This window comes from Gastrolobium bilobum, unplaced genomic scaffold (assembly GCF_033153095.1).
Source record: "Gastrolobium bilobum isolate Gb01-03AN ecotype WA unplaced genomic scaffold, APGP_CSIRO_Gbil_v1 utg3020, whole genome shotgun sequence".
NCBI classification, from domain to species: domain Eukaryota; kingdom Viridiplantae; phylum Streptophyta; class Magnoliopsida; order Fabales; family Fabaceae; genus Gastrolobium; species Gastrolobium bilobum.
Window position 1 is genome coordinate 46,723 of NW_026896080.1, and position 12,503 is coordinate 59,225.

The window sequence follows — 12,503 nt, forward strand, 5'->3', positions numbered from 1 at the left end:
CCTATGTCTCTCTGTCAGTGTTTGTGTGTGTCCAATGCATGTTCCCTCTTTTAAAGGATCAATTGCCGTCTTGCTGATTCCAAGGATAATGATGTAGCCCCCACCTTATTTTTTTATTGTTTGGCTTATTATTTTTTTTTAAGATATTTCAATTGGAGTAGTCTGATTTGAGAGCGCAAATCCCTCTTAAAGACATTATTTGAAAAAATCGAACACATGCTCACACCTCACATTCCTTCTTAATTTTCTGACATCAACTAAGCTACATCATTTGATTATTTATTAATTAGTTTGGTTTATGTTGGTCCCTTTTTTACCGCAAACGGCTATACCGTAGAGCCACTGATCCACCAATGTGCTTCCCAACACTATTTATCTCTAATTCTATACATATTTAATTCATCTTTTGTTAAGCGTGAACAATTTTTTTTTTTTCTTTTATTAATGCTTATATCATTAGTAATCTTTAATAGCAATGGTAATCGGTAAAAGGAAAAATTTCACTTTATGTTTTAGCGTGTCACCTAATATATAATATTTCAAGCTCATTATTTAAAATCTGTATAATTGAAGCATTGTACATTAATTTAAAAACAGATTATTTTTTTATAAATCAATTTAAAAAGCCGAGAGCTTCTGAGATGGCATTCTTAAAATTTTGGGAATGAATCTTTTTATGTGAAAAAGTGATTTGGTGATCACATTATTTGATCATAACTATTTAAAATAAGAAAATAAATAATATAATTTTTAAATAAATAATTTTGATCAAATAACATGATTATGATCACTTTTTTAACATATGAGAATCCACTTCTAAAATTTGTACAATTGACGTAAGGCTTGGCACAGGAATGTCGTCACTATCACTGTAACGCGTACTGTGTCCTTTTAATGCTTTTAATTGCACCGCTACCTAAATCGTGGACTCTTAACACAGACTCAATTCCTTCGCCCGCCGACCGAGTCCCACTAACGAGTCGCTCAATGATTGGTTAATCGGCATCTACAGTAACATAATCAAAATATTTTGAATTTTTTTATCGGGTCAGAGTATATTTATAAAAATAAATTGTTTATAAACTCTTAAGAACTACATTATTTTTTTTCGAGAAAATATTAGTCATACTGTCTTCTTTTAGAAGAACATAATACAATTTGTAAAAATTTGTAAAAAAAATTTGTAAACGGATTTTTTCCCTTTTTATTAAGGGAAGCGAACCGTTCATTTATTAGATTTAGATCTCCTTTCTCTAGCTAGTTTAATGTAATACCGGTCTATTGAGTCAAGTAAACCTGTGGGTGGGTTTCAAATATAGGTTCAGAATTAGTGGAGAATATAACTATGCAAAAGGAAAATGAGTATATATAGCCGGGGAAAGTGGCGTACTCAGAAAATATTTTTTTTATGTCCGCATATTTAGTGACGAGATTTTGAGGCAGTGCCTCCGAATTCTTTTTAAAAAAAAATTTCAAATGTATTAAAAAACAAAAAATATAAATAAGAAAAAAAACACTTCAACTTAACATAAAAGATTAGGGAAAAATATTTCTTCAGTTAATACAGATAAGTTATCTACATTTATTTCCAAAATGACGTCGTTTTGATATTAAAATCTTAAAAAATTATAAATATAAAGACTATTATAACCTTGAAATAAGTTAAAACTATAAAAATACCATGATTTCCACTCCAAAACGACGTCGTATTGGGCTTACTGCAGATAACTTATCTGCAGTAACTACAGAAAAAGCGAACCCAAAAAATTATTCTCAACACCTTTTTTCTTTTAATCAAGCTGATTTATTATATGGCATATTAAAATATCCAATAAAATATATGTCATCTCATTCCATCTCACTGTATTCCATTTATTTTCATTCCATCTCTCATTACATATCCAAACAAAATCTAATCTAACTAACATCATATTTAACTACTATACATTAAAAAAAAAATCAAAAATTCATATCCACAAATGCGAACATAGGCGACCAACTAGGTCCGCCTCTGGGCGGGGAAGATGTTTTAATAATGAGAGAGATATAATTATTTTTGCCCTAAAGAACTCATTAGATGTGAGACCAGGATCATCACATAATGTATGAGGTTCAGGAAAAGTCAAATCAAGTGTGGTGAGATAACTCTGTGTTATAATGTTTAAAAGCATTAATATATATATATATATATATAGTTTTTATTAATCTCATATTAAAAAAGATAGTTATCTCATGTCATAGAGATAAATTAGTGAGCTCCATCATCTGAAAAAATTAAAGAAAAGAAAAAGATAGCACAGTTATCGAAGGATGTGTAGGAGAGAAAATTTTTCTCATGTGACATGAGAATAGTTTTTCTTATATATATATATATATATATATATATATATATATATATATATATAAGGATAAGATCAATTTACATCAGTATAAGAATCAGTGTTAAGAAACCCGGACTGACTCGGCCGGGTCGACCCGAGAACCGATAAACCGATCATATAACCGGTCCGGTTGAAGCAACGGACTGGTCATTCATCAAAACCGGTGCGACTCGGACGATTTTCATGAAAACCGGTGACCCGGCCCGGTAAAAAAAAATCCAATTTTAAAAAAAAAAAATCATAATGGACATATTTGAATATTTTTTTGCTTATTGACTTACATAAGGTATGTACCTACAACACTAATATTATCTCAATTATGCACTATGCAGAAAATTTTGATTTGATTTATAGTTAGAGATGTCGTTTTCTGAACCTAAAGCCTCATATCACGATCATTATATTTTTGTTTAATCTTTTATTGGATAATAATATGTGATTTATTATTTTTTATATTAAAATATTTGAAATTTTTATCGTTTTTTTAGATATTTGAGTATGTTTATAATTTTTTAATATAAATTATAAAATTACATATAATTACCGGGTCATGCGATTGAACTAGTGACCCAGTACCTTGACCGGGTCAATGACCGAGCCGGTTTTAATAACATTGATAAGAATATTACACTCAATCTTCTCCTTTGATTTTCGTCCATCTAACGACCGTAATTAACTGGGTTATTTTCATTAAATAATTATTTTTATAATAAATTATAACTTTCATATATAAAAAATCAATAGTTAAGAAGATCCTGCTATATATATATATAGGGTTCGCTTTTTCTATAGTTACAACAGATAAGTTATCTGCGGTAAGTCCAATACGATGTCGTTTTGGGGCGAAAATCATGATATTTTTGTAATTTTAATTTATTGCAGGGTTATATAATCTTTATAATTTTAATTTTTTAATCTTTCAATCCCAAAATGACGTCGTTTTGTAAGTAAATGCAGATAACTTATCTGCATTAACTGCATAAATGTTTTTCTGATATATATATATATATATAGGGTAAAGGATTCCTCCATTCAATGGAGATAAGTTATCTTCATTGAGCCAAAAATAATATTGTTTTGGGACAAAAATCAAAGTATTTTTGTAATTATAATTTATTCCAATGTTACGATAGTCTTTATCATTGTAATTTTTTAATCTTATATATATAAGAATGTTACATTGTTTAAATGCAAGATTGTAATTATGGGTGTAAATAGGGTAGGTTTTGCCTTAAAGAGGACAGGCCTCTGTAAACTACTTTAAACCTGATTTGGTCTATTAGTCTTGTATAGACCTAAATTATAAGTCTAACATAACCTATATTTAAAAAACAAAAACTTAAACCTAGACCTATTAGCTTGTTTAAGCCTATTAGGCATTTAATGATTAAAAAACAATTAAAATAATATTACATTATTATTCAAAATTGTTAAAATAATAATTTATTTATTTTATTTGAAATAAATAATACCATATAAGTCGACACGTAAGCTTATCGGCCCAGTATGTAAAAGAAAGCATATGTCGTAATTTCTAAATAGAATTTTTTTTAAGCCTAAACTTGTCCTATTTAACTATATATAATAGGTTGAGTATGTAGGTCGAGCTATAAATTCCTCTTAGACCGATTGACTTATGCCCCTAATTGTAATTCAAGAATTAGACATGAAAGCACTAAAATTAAATCATAGAGAAACGAGCAGCGTTGGTGGTTGGAGGGTAAACGGTGGTGCGACGGATTGATTTCAAAATGAATGCTGATCTTGCGTTTCTTATCAAGTTTTCAAAATAATTGTGTCCATAATGATTTCATCATTGTTTAAAGAAACGTATCTTCTAACCAATCCTAATTGTATAATGTCATTTGTGATCTATTTTCAGTTTTCAATTTTGATGTTTTTTAGGATGAAACGATACAATTGTTTTCAGCTAACCCTACATTGGATATTAACACGAACAGATGATCTGACAGGAGGAAACAACAATATTTTAAATAAAATTCTTATTCAAACATATTTCAAGACATTTTTGTGGCATAAAATTATAAGCGCATTGATTCATGTTCCGTGTTTTTAAAATATATTAATGAATATGTGCAGGTGAAGAATATTTTTAATTCATTATTTTGAGAAGAGCCAATGCTTGCTACCCCTTTTTTTATTTTTTATAAAAAAATAAAATAAAATTCTTCGCAACATGTGAATTACTAAGGTGGTAGATGTTGGAGCGATGATGCCTTCAAAAGCACCGCATCACGCCATGTGGAATAATGAGGTGGGAGGCAATGCCTTTAAAAGTGTTACATGTTATAGTGCTTCCCACCTCCTTTGTCCACGTGGTGCGACACCCTTCCCATGTTAAGTTCTTTGCATTGAATATTTGTTCCACCCAAATTGTGATATAGAAAGAGAAGCTTCAAAATGGTGAAGTTGCTCACAACTAATAGTTGATGTAAGCACAAGCAGGGCAACCCAAATTAGGAGAGATCACTGACAATGGGTTAAGTGAAGAACCCAACAAACAATAACTTGTCAGGACGCCACATCCCAACTCATAGGTTTATGGGCCCTTTTAACTCATGCCCAAACTTCACATGCCATAGTTTAGTAACATCCAAGTTTGAAAGAGTAGTAGTAATTATAGCATGACATGAGCCATTAGAACCTTGGGAGACATGAAAACACGAGTATTGTTCTATCCTTTCATTACAATAAAAGAACTCCACATCAATCGGTGTACTTGTACCCATTTGCATCAAGAGTACTCAAAGAAATGAGATTGCGCTTCGAATCGAGAACATGTCCAAATCACTAATATTGTAACAACACCATCAAACATTTTAATTTTGATTTTACCAATACCAAATATCCTACAACGAGCATCGTGATCATTACTACACATTTTGACACTCTTTCATATGTTGAAAAATGAAAACTATAAAAAATGCAAGTGTGAATTATAAGTAATTAAGTTTCAAATCAACTAAGTGAGAATATGTCACAACTCGAATCTGAGCCATGACCAACGCACACGCTACCATAACACAAACTTTCTTAGCTTGGCAAGTCTATCTCCCTCAAAACACCCATAAAACAAAAGAAAATTTTAACAGATTCATATTCCAAAATTTATTGAAATTTTGACAGAATTTTCCATGTATTTCTAACATTTCCAAAAAAATTAAAAAATTCAAACTCCTGGTATGCAATCATATGTTACCAACCAATAGCAATAATAACAAAATATATAATCCAGAAACTTAACACAATGTAAAAGATGCCGCTAACAGACTTTCCATAACTGTAGAATGCTTAGAGTTCCAAAATAAACAAAGGGATGACATCCTGTCCAAAAAAAGAGCTATCAAAATATGCTACGGCTACCTGGTGTTCTGGATAGTAAAATACAGTAAGGGTGAGTCACACAGAGTCAATGAGGACATGATAATTACAATGAACAGGAAGAGAAAACAAGATATACATGAATGTTTTATCCTTTTGATAACTTAGCCATAAATATATTTGTACAGTGAAAGTAAATAATGTAAGTAAAATCAACAAAGTAGATGTGTGAATAAGAAATTAACAAATTCTGGAATGATGTAACGAGTATTTACAAAGTAATATAAAATCATGAGTTTAATATGATGGGATCACACATGACAGAACCAAGTAATGGTGGCTCCACCTCACTGATACTCATCTCCTCCTAAGGGTGATCTTTCCCTTAGGGGTGACTCTATCTAACAGGCAGCCCTTTTCTTTCTTTCTCAAGTCATATCATATCATAGCATCTCATCGAAGGTGACTTCATCTCTCTAATAGCCTTCTCCTCAAAGAGATGGCATGTCTCTTGGGACAGCTCCATCTAATGGATAGCCCTCTCCCTCTGGAATAAATATCCATATACAACCAGGTGCACCTAGAGTGTTACCCCCGCTAATGGTTACGAGATTCTAACATAAATATTATCTGTTTAGATAGTCTATGTTAATCATTGATTGTTCATGAAACTAAAATGGGAAGCTCCGATGGGTTTCACATTCAAAAAACTCACAACTTTAAATATCAACACTCACCCATGTATACAGGGATGTAAATGAATCAAGTGAAGTTAAATTTTAATTTAAATAGGTCAGATCTACCAAACATATTTTAAATTTGACCTAACTTAATAACCTAGTGTAAAAAAAGAAAACCACAGTCCACAACTTGAGTGGAGTAACAATGGGAAAGGCGCCAAACACCACATTTATCCATGTTGTCAATTTCAACCCCCCCCCCCCCCCCCCCAAAAAAAGGTAGGCATGATGAGCCAACCGTTCATTTAACCATTCCCCCCCTAAATTGCACAAATATAGTTTGTACTGCAGTTAGCCATCTTATCTTTTTCATGAGCCATTTCACCTCAGCCTGAGTTCATTTTGCACAATTTTTTTTTTTTTTTCATATTTTGCAAGACATGGTTCAACCCCTTTCTCAAGTGATCCTTTACCAATAGAAAGGAGTGAAAGAATAGCCAACCGATTAACTGTTTAATTAGCAAGTTTACTGCTTTACACAATTAATCATTTAGGATTTCATTTCCCAATTTAATGACCATTGATGCTGCCATGTAATGTGTTTCATAACATTACATAGATATAGATTCTATGCCATTAGAGGGGCACAGAATGCAAGGACCAGAATTCGTTAAATATACAATATCATAGATATTTATTTTTGATAATTACCCACCGGTGTTTGAAACCCTAGTGGGTCTCACTAATCCGATTTTGGGTTTAAACCTCTTCACCCTTCAAGGAACTGCAACTTCTACTAAGGAAGTATATGACAATCTGCATTGACAATAGCTTTTGGGTATTCTATTCAATTAGTTTCATGCAGAGATCCCAAAGTTTCTTCGCCAAATCAGTGTCCGTTCCTTGTGAGTTTGGTTTAGCCAGATTATTATCTGAAAAATACTCGCCACTAATTCCCTTCACTTGGGGGTGCAGAGCTACATAGCATGTTGTTGCTGCTCCCTATAATGAGGTTGAAAACCGTGAACATGGACTAACGCAAGAATCACAACTCAAATTAAATATGGAAAAAGTTATATTTACAAAATTTTGTTTACAAACTCTTACAAATTACATTATGTACTTCTAAAAGTACATAATGTAATTTGCAAAAATTTGTAAAAAAAATTTTATAAACTGATTATTTCCCATTAAATATATAATTCGCTTTTTGAGTAAATAACTAATTAATAACAATTTCCTGACATTATAAACTCAGCAAAATTGGGTTAAAAATTACCTGCCCGATACTTTTAAGCACAAAATTCCCAATCGCATCAAGTAGACCTGCATGAATCAGACAGAAACATGACCATAAAACAAATACCGATGAAAATAATTCTACAAACAATATTAGTTGATGTTGCAATTGAGTTCTATAAATTATAAAATATGCCTCGAGGTGAACATGGAAAACTGTTCCTATAGAATGCTTAAAAGATTGATGATGTCAACATGTCTGCATTCAATATTCAAAAGGGCCAACATAATCAATATAACTACTATTTTCTTCTTTTACAAAATAAAGGTTTAAAACACCCAAAACCCACGGAAGTGTAAGGACAATTCAATTATACATACAATCCTAAATTAAAAAAAACAAAAAAAGGAGAGAAAAGCAGTGCACTCAGCTTACCTTGGTTTACTGCAATACAGGACTACATTTTGCAAGTATATCACTATAGTCTCCTCAATGTACTCTCGTTACAATTTACTTAGTTACAAGATAATATAAATAAGCTTAGAAAACTCTAGTTATTCATGGACCCAAAATCAAATTACTAAATAATAGAAATTACAAATAATTTTGAGACTCACAACAATACTAAGCCTCCACAAGCATTGGATGCTGCCCTCTACATCCCACCGGGGTTGCCCCACGTTGCCTTTATCTATGCTAGGGTGTTATGAGTTGCTAACTAGATGTAAAATATGAGTCATGTGGGAGTTCGAGTTCTACGTACGCAATTGTGTTAAAATCTTAGTAAGGAGAGCTTTGCCTCCTTTATAGTCCTGCTTGGCTTGACCGGATTAGTCAAGTAATTACTTAATCGGTGGAGAAATCTCCAAAATAAAATTCATTGAAAATAAACAAAAAAAAAAAGGTATCCTCCAAATAATGTTAGGTTATGCAGAATACTTCATTTAGTATCCAAAATCCCACAATGTACATAATTCCTAGATTGAACATAAATTTACATGAATGATGAAATGTGGTAGTTACCAGTAGGTACACCGTCATTATGTTCAGACTTCACAATATTGGTGATAATAGATCCTGGATGAAGAGAATTTGCAGTAATATCTGCCCCATCTTCCTGATTAAGATGCATCGATTATTATTAGATATATCAGACAGAAGCAAAACTAGAGGGCCATCTTTACTCTTCAAACAAAAGTAAAGGAAAATCATCATAAAGGAAAAAGAGAAGGAGAAAAGAATCAGAAAAGTAAACAAAATGATCTAATGATTGTGGTTTGCTATAGTAGTTATGAGACTCGCTGGCACAAGGAATGCAAAGTTATGAGAAAGGTCTTTGTTGATAATAAAAAAAAAATTCCAAAAAGCTAGTAAAAAATTATCTATTCCAAAAAAAAGTTCACTTTTAATTCAACTAATAGATACTGATAAAATACTTTAATTACTTACAGCACAATGAACATACTAAGATTTAAGAAGAAAGTGAGCACGATATAAATTCAATATCTGCAACCTAACAATTAACCATTGAAACTATGAAATTCTAAGAACTATTAACTAACTCTTTCACCAGAGTAACTTGTTAATCTTATTACAGTACAATAAATGTCAGCATACCTTGAGATATCTTGCAAGTTCATTGGCATGTAAAATGTTAGCAAGCTTTGAATGCCCGTACGCACGCCATTTCTGGTAACTGCAGACATGGAAGTAAAAATAATGAAATATACATTTCTCCTCTCCACAGATACAACAGGAATCATATCTGCGTGCTCAATTCTACATGTAACTAGGGTTTGTATAAGATTATAACTATATCCACGTGCATCATAATCATATCAGTGGGTTTTCTCTACAGAGACTTTAATCTGGTACTCTCTTTAAGTGACAGGAGACAAAAAATTTACACAAAGCAATATAGCAATGTACATCTAATGTGACATATAAGCACAAAAAATCAATAACACAAACTTAATTTTGACTAATATTTCTTTTAACTTTTACAATTGAACAAATATTAGAGCTGAATTGCTAATGTTAATAAAGTTGACTATCCAGCGAATTTTGTAATTAGGCTACATCTTTACCTTGATTCATCATTAAGTTTATCAAAAAGGATTCCTTCAGGATATGTATATCGGTGACCATCAGAGGAGACATTAATAATTCTCCCTTCTTTCTTGCTTTCACGTGCTGTTTTCTTCATTGTATCCAATAAAAGATTTGTTAAAAGAAAATGACCTGTGGAATTATGATAAATAAAAACAGAGGAATTAAGATCACTTCGACATCTGCTCAGTCTAGACATATAAAGAAAGAGTAGAAAAGTTATTTGACATTTTATATAAACTACATTCCAATTACATAAGCTAATAGCCTAAAACAGATTGTTAAAAGTTATTTTTACCCCTTCCCCAACAAAAGTGACAAGCACCTTTGTCCCTAAGTTCTTAATTACCTGCACAAGAAAGAAAATAGATCTCATTCCCTATACTCCCTAATTTTATTTTATTTTTAAGTGTCAGTGTGTCTTTTTCTTTCCCCTTTTACACTGGAAAGCTAATAAACATTTCATGTTAGCAAATATCAGACATTTCCTACATACCCAAGTGATTTGTGGCAAATTGTAGTTCAATGTTGTCTTTGGAAAGAGTGAAAGGGGTTGCACAAATTCCTGCATTGTTTCTTAGAATTATAACAAACAAACCAAAAAAACATTACCACTCCATTTCCTTGAATGGTCAGAATTAACATATATACATTGATAATGTAGCAAATGTAGTCTTCTTACATGAGGATGTTCAATGGAAGACCAGAAGAATTAAACTCTAACACAAATTTCCGAACTGATGCCATTGAACTAAGATCTAACTCCATGACATCAACTTTAGCTTTGGGAATCTCCTTAACTATTGCTTCCTTGACATCTTTGCCAGCAACCATATTTCTAACCCCCATAATCACATGGACTCCACGCAAAGCAAGAACTCGTGCAGTTTCAGTGCCAATACCATTGGTTGTTCCTGTTAATAGAATATCCACCAGCAATAAAAGTATGCAAATAAGAGGCACGTATGATACTAAAAGCCATGTCAAGTTAAAACAAAGACACATGAGCAATAGCCTTTCACATGATTGTCATCAAATAACCTCAACTGGTATATTAATTTTATTTATTTATTTTTTTCCAAATGGTAAGACTTGATATTGTTGTTACAATAAAAACATACATATTTTGTGAGGTTAAAAGGAAACAAAAAGCAATGATAAAAGATTATGCAGAGGAAGGTAAACAAAAACTTTAAAGACCCAAAAATGAAACATCCATTTGTTTATAAAGATATAAAAAGCAGGGAAGGGACATTTCCTAGATTAATAATAATAATAATAATACGACCTGTGACAATAGCAGTGAGGCCAGTCCCATCAATCCCTTGTGTAACTTCCTCTGCAGTGGAAGATAACGAAAACCCAGAAGGACACATGCCTAACTAACTCTCTTTCTATGTCTCTATGTTGTTTGTGTGTGTGTGAGTGTGTGGAGTGCATGTTCCTACTTATGAAGTATCAGTTGCCGTTTTGTTGATTCCAAGGAATATCACATGCCCCAACCTCTCTTTCTTGTTTTGGATTCGGTTATTTGTTTGGTTTATGTTGTCCCTTTACCTCAGCCGGCGATACCACACAGCCACCAAATATGCTTTTCTTATGTGTCATAATTTTATGGGATTTATTATTCTTATGTTACATAAGATATAATCTATACCCTACACGCAAATTCAAGATGGATTTCATTTTACTTTTTCTCTCTCTTCTTTTAAAAGTGGACTCCACCTGCTCAAATTGAGTCTGTAGGAGATAAATATTATCTCCTACTGCATGAGAAAACTATTACCCTAATTTTATACACATTTATATTATGGATTAATGTTTTTCACGTTGTAGAAGATAATTTTATCTCTTATATACCTATAAAAATGTAATATCCCAGAAAAATAGTAATAATAAAATTAATAATAATAATAATAATAGTATTATGTACCCTTATGTATGGTGTTATAGGCATTGATTGCTAATAGTGTGTCATAATTTGACTTTAAAACTGTAACCTTAATTAGTGGATATTTTAATTGTAACGTTCAGCAGTTATGGGTGGTTATCATTTAATTAGTAAATTACAATAATTATTTTTATTTAATTTTGTAACCGTTGATATATTAATAATAGTTAAAATAATTATGATGACCATTGATATTATTTGCAGTTTCAATAATTGAAATAAGTATATGACTTTTGATATTACCTGTAGTTAATGTATCGGTTTCAAAACTACATATATAAACAGGACCTTAACCTAACCAAACCAAATCATTTCCAATCCCCAGCACTTCCCCATTTCTCTTCTCCTCTACTTTCTCTCTTCTTACTTCAAATTTTTATTTATTTTATTTTATTATTATTTTCCTTTGGTTACCAACCGCTTTTCTTCCCAAAATCACTTTTCTTCTAGAAGATAGCCAACACGAAGACCAGGTAATCCTAATCCCTAGAGAGATATAGAGATATAGGTTATATTGATATGAATTTTGTTCCTAGAGTCATATGGTAGCTTGATCTAAAATTTGTTATGATGTAATCCTAATCCCAAGGTGGTTGTAGATTTGTTGTGTAGAAATTTGTTGGGTGTATCCTAAACCTTTAGAAGTAATAGATTATTTATATACGAATTTTGTTTGATATAATATTGACCTTTACGGAGTAATATATTAATTTTATGTGATTCTTATTTGATATAATCACAATTTGTTATACCTAATCCTAATCATTAGGTATTTGTAGGTTATCTCTTTTATATGAAAT

At 31.5% G+C, this 12,503-nt stretch overlaps 1 protein-coding gene across 8 annotated transcripts; it reads right to left on the bottom strand.

The window, feature by feature from the left end:
- Positions 1-5,541: 5,541 nt before the first annotated feature.
- On the bottom strand, positions 5,542-11,295 carry LOC133297695 (short-chain dehydrogenase TIC 32, chloroplastic-like). 8 transcript variants are annotated; one of them, XR_009749671.1, is made up of 9 exons: positions 11,041-11,295; positions 10,435-10,666; positions 10,249-10,328; positions 9,731-9,884; positions 9,261-9,339; positions 8,667-8,760; positions 7,683-7,729; positions 7,119-7,405; positions 5,661-5,726 (listed from the first exon to the last, which is right to left on the bottom strand). XR_009749671.1 is itself a non-coding variant. In XM_061496873.1 (9 exons), the coding sequence occupies exons 1-9, from the start codon at positions 11,126-11,128 to the stop codon at positions 7,247-7,249; spliced, it is 924 nt and encodes a 307-aa protein (XP_061352857.1). In that variant the 5' UTR covers positions 11,129-11,295; the 3' UTR covers positions 6,993-7,246. The 8 variants fall into 8 exon arrangements, 7 of the variants coding, with proteins under 7 accessions (XP_061352858.1, XP_061352857.1, XP_061352856.1 ...); XM_061496873.1 differs by lacking the exon at positions 5,661-5,726 and adding an exon at positions 7,883-7,901 and having other exon boundaries at positions 6,993-7,405; positions 7,683-7,730; positions 8,696-8,760; XM_061496872.1 differs by lacking the exon at positions 5,661-5,726 and adding an exon at positions 8,151-8,156 and having other exon boundaries at positions 6,993-7,405; positions 8,679-8,760.
- Between the last annotated feature and the right edge of the window lie 1,208 nt (positions 11,296-12,503).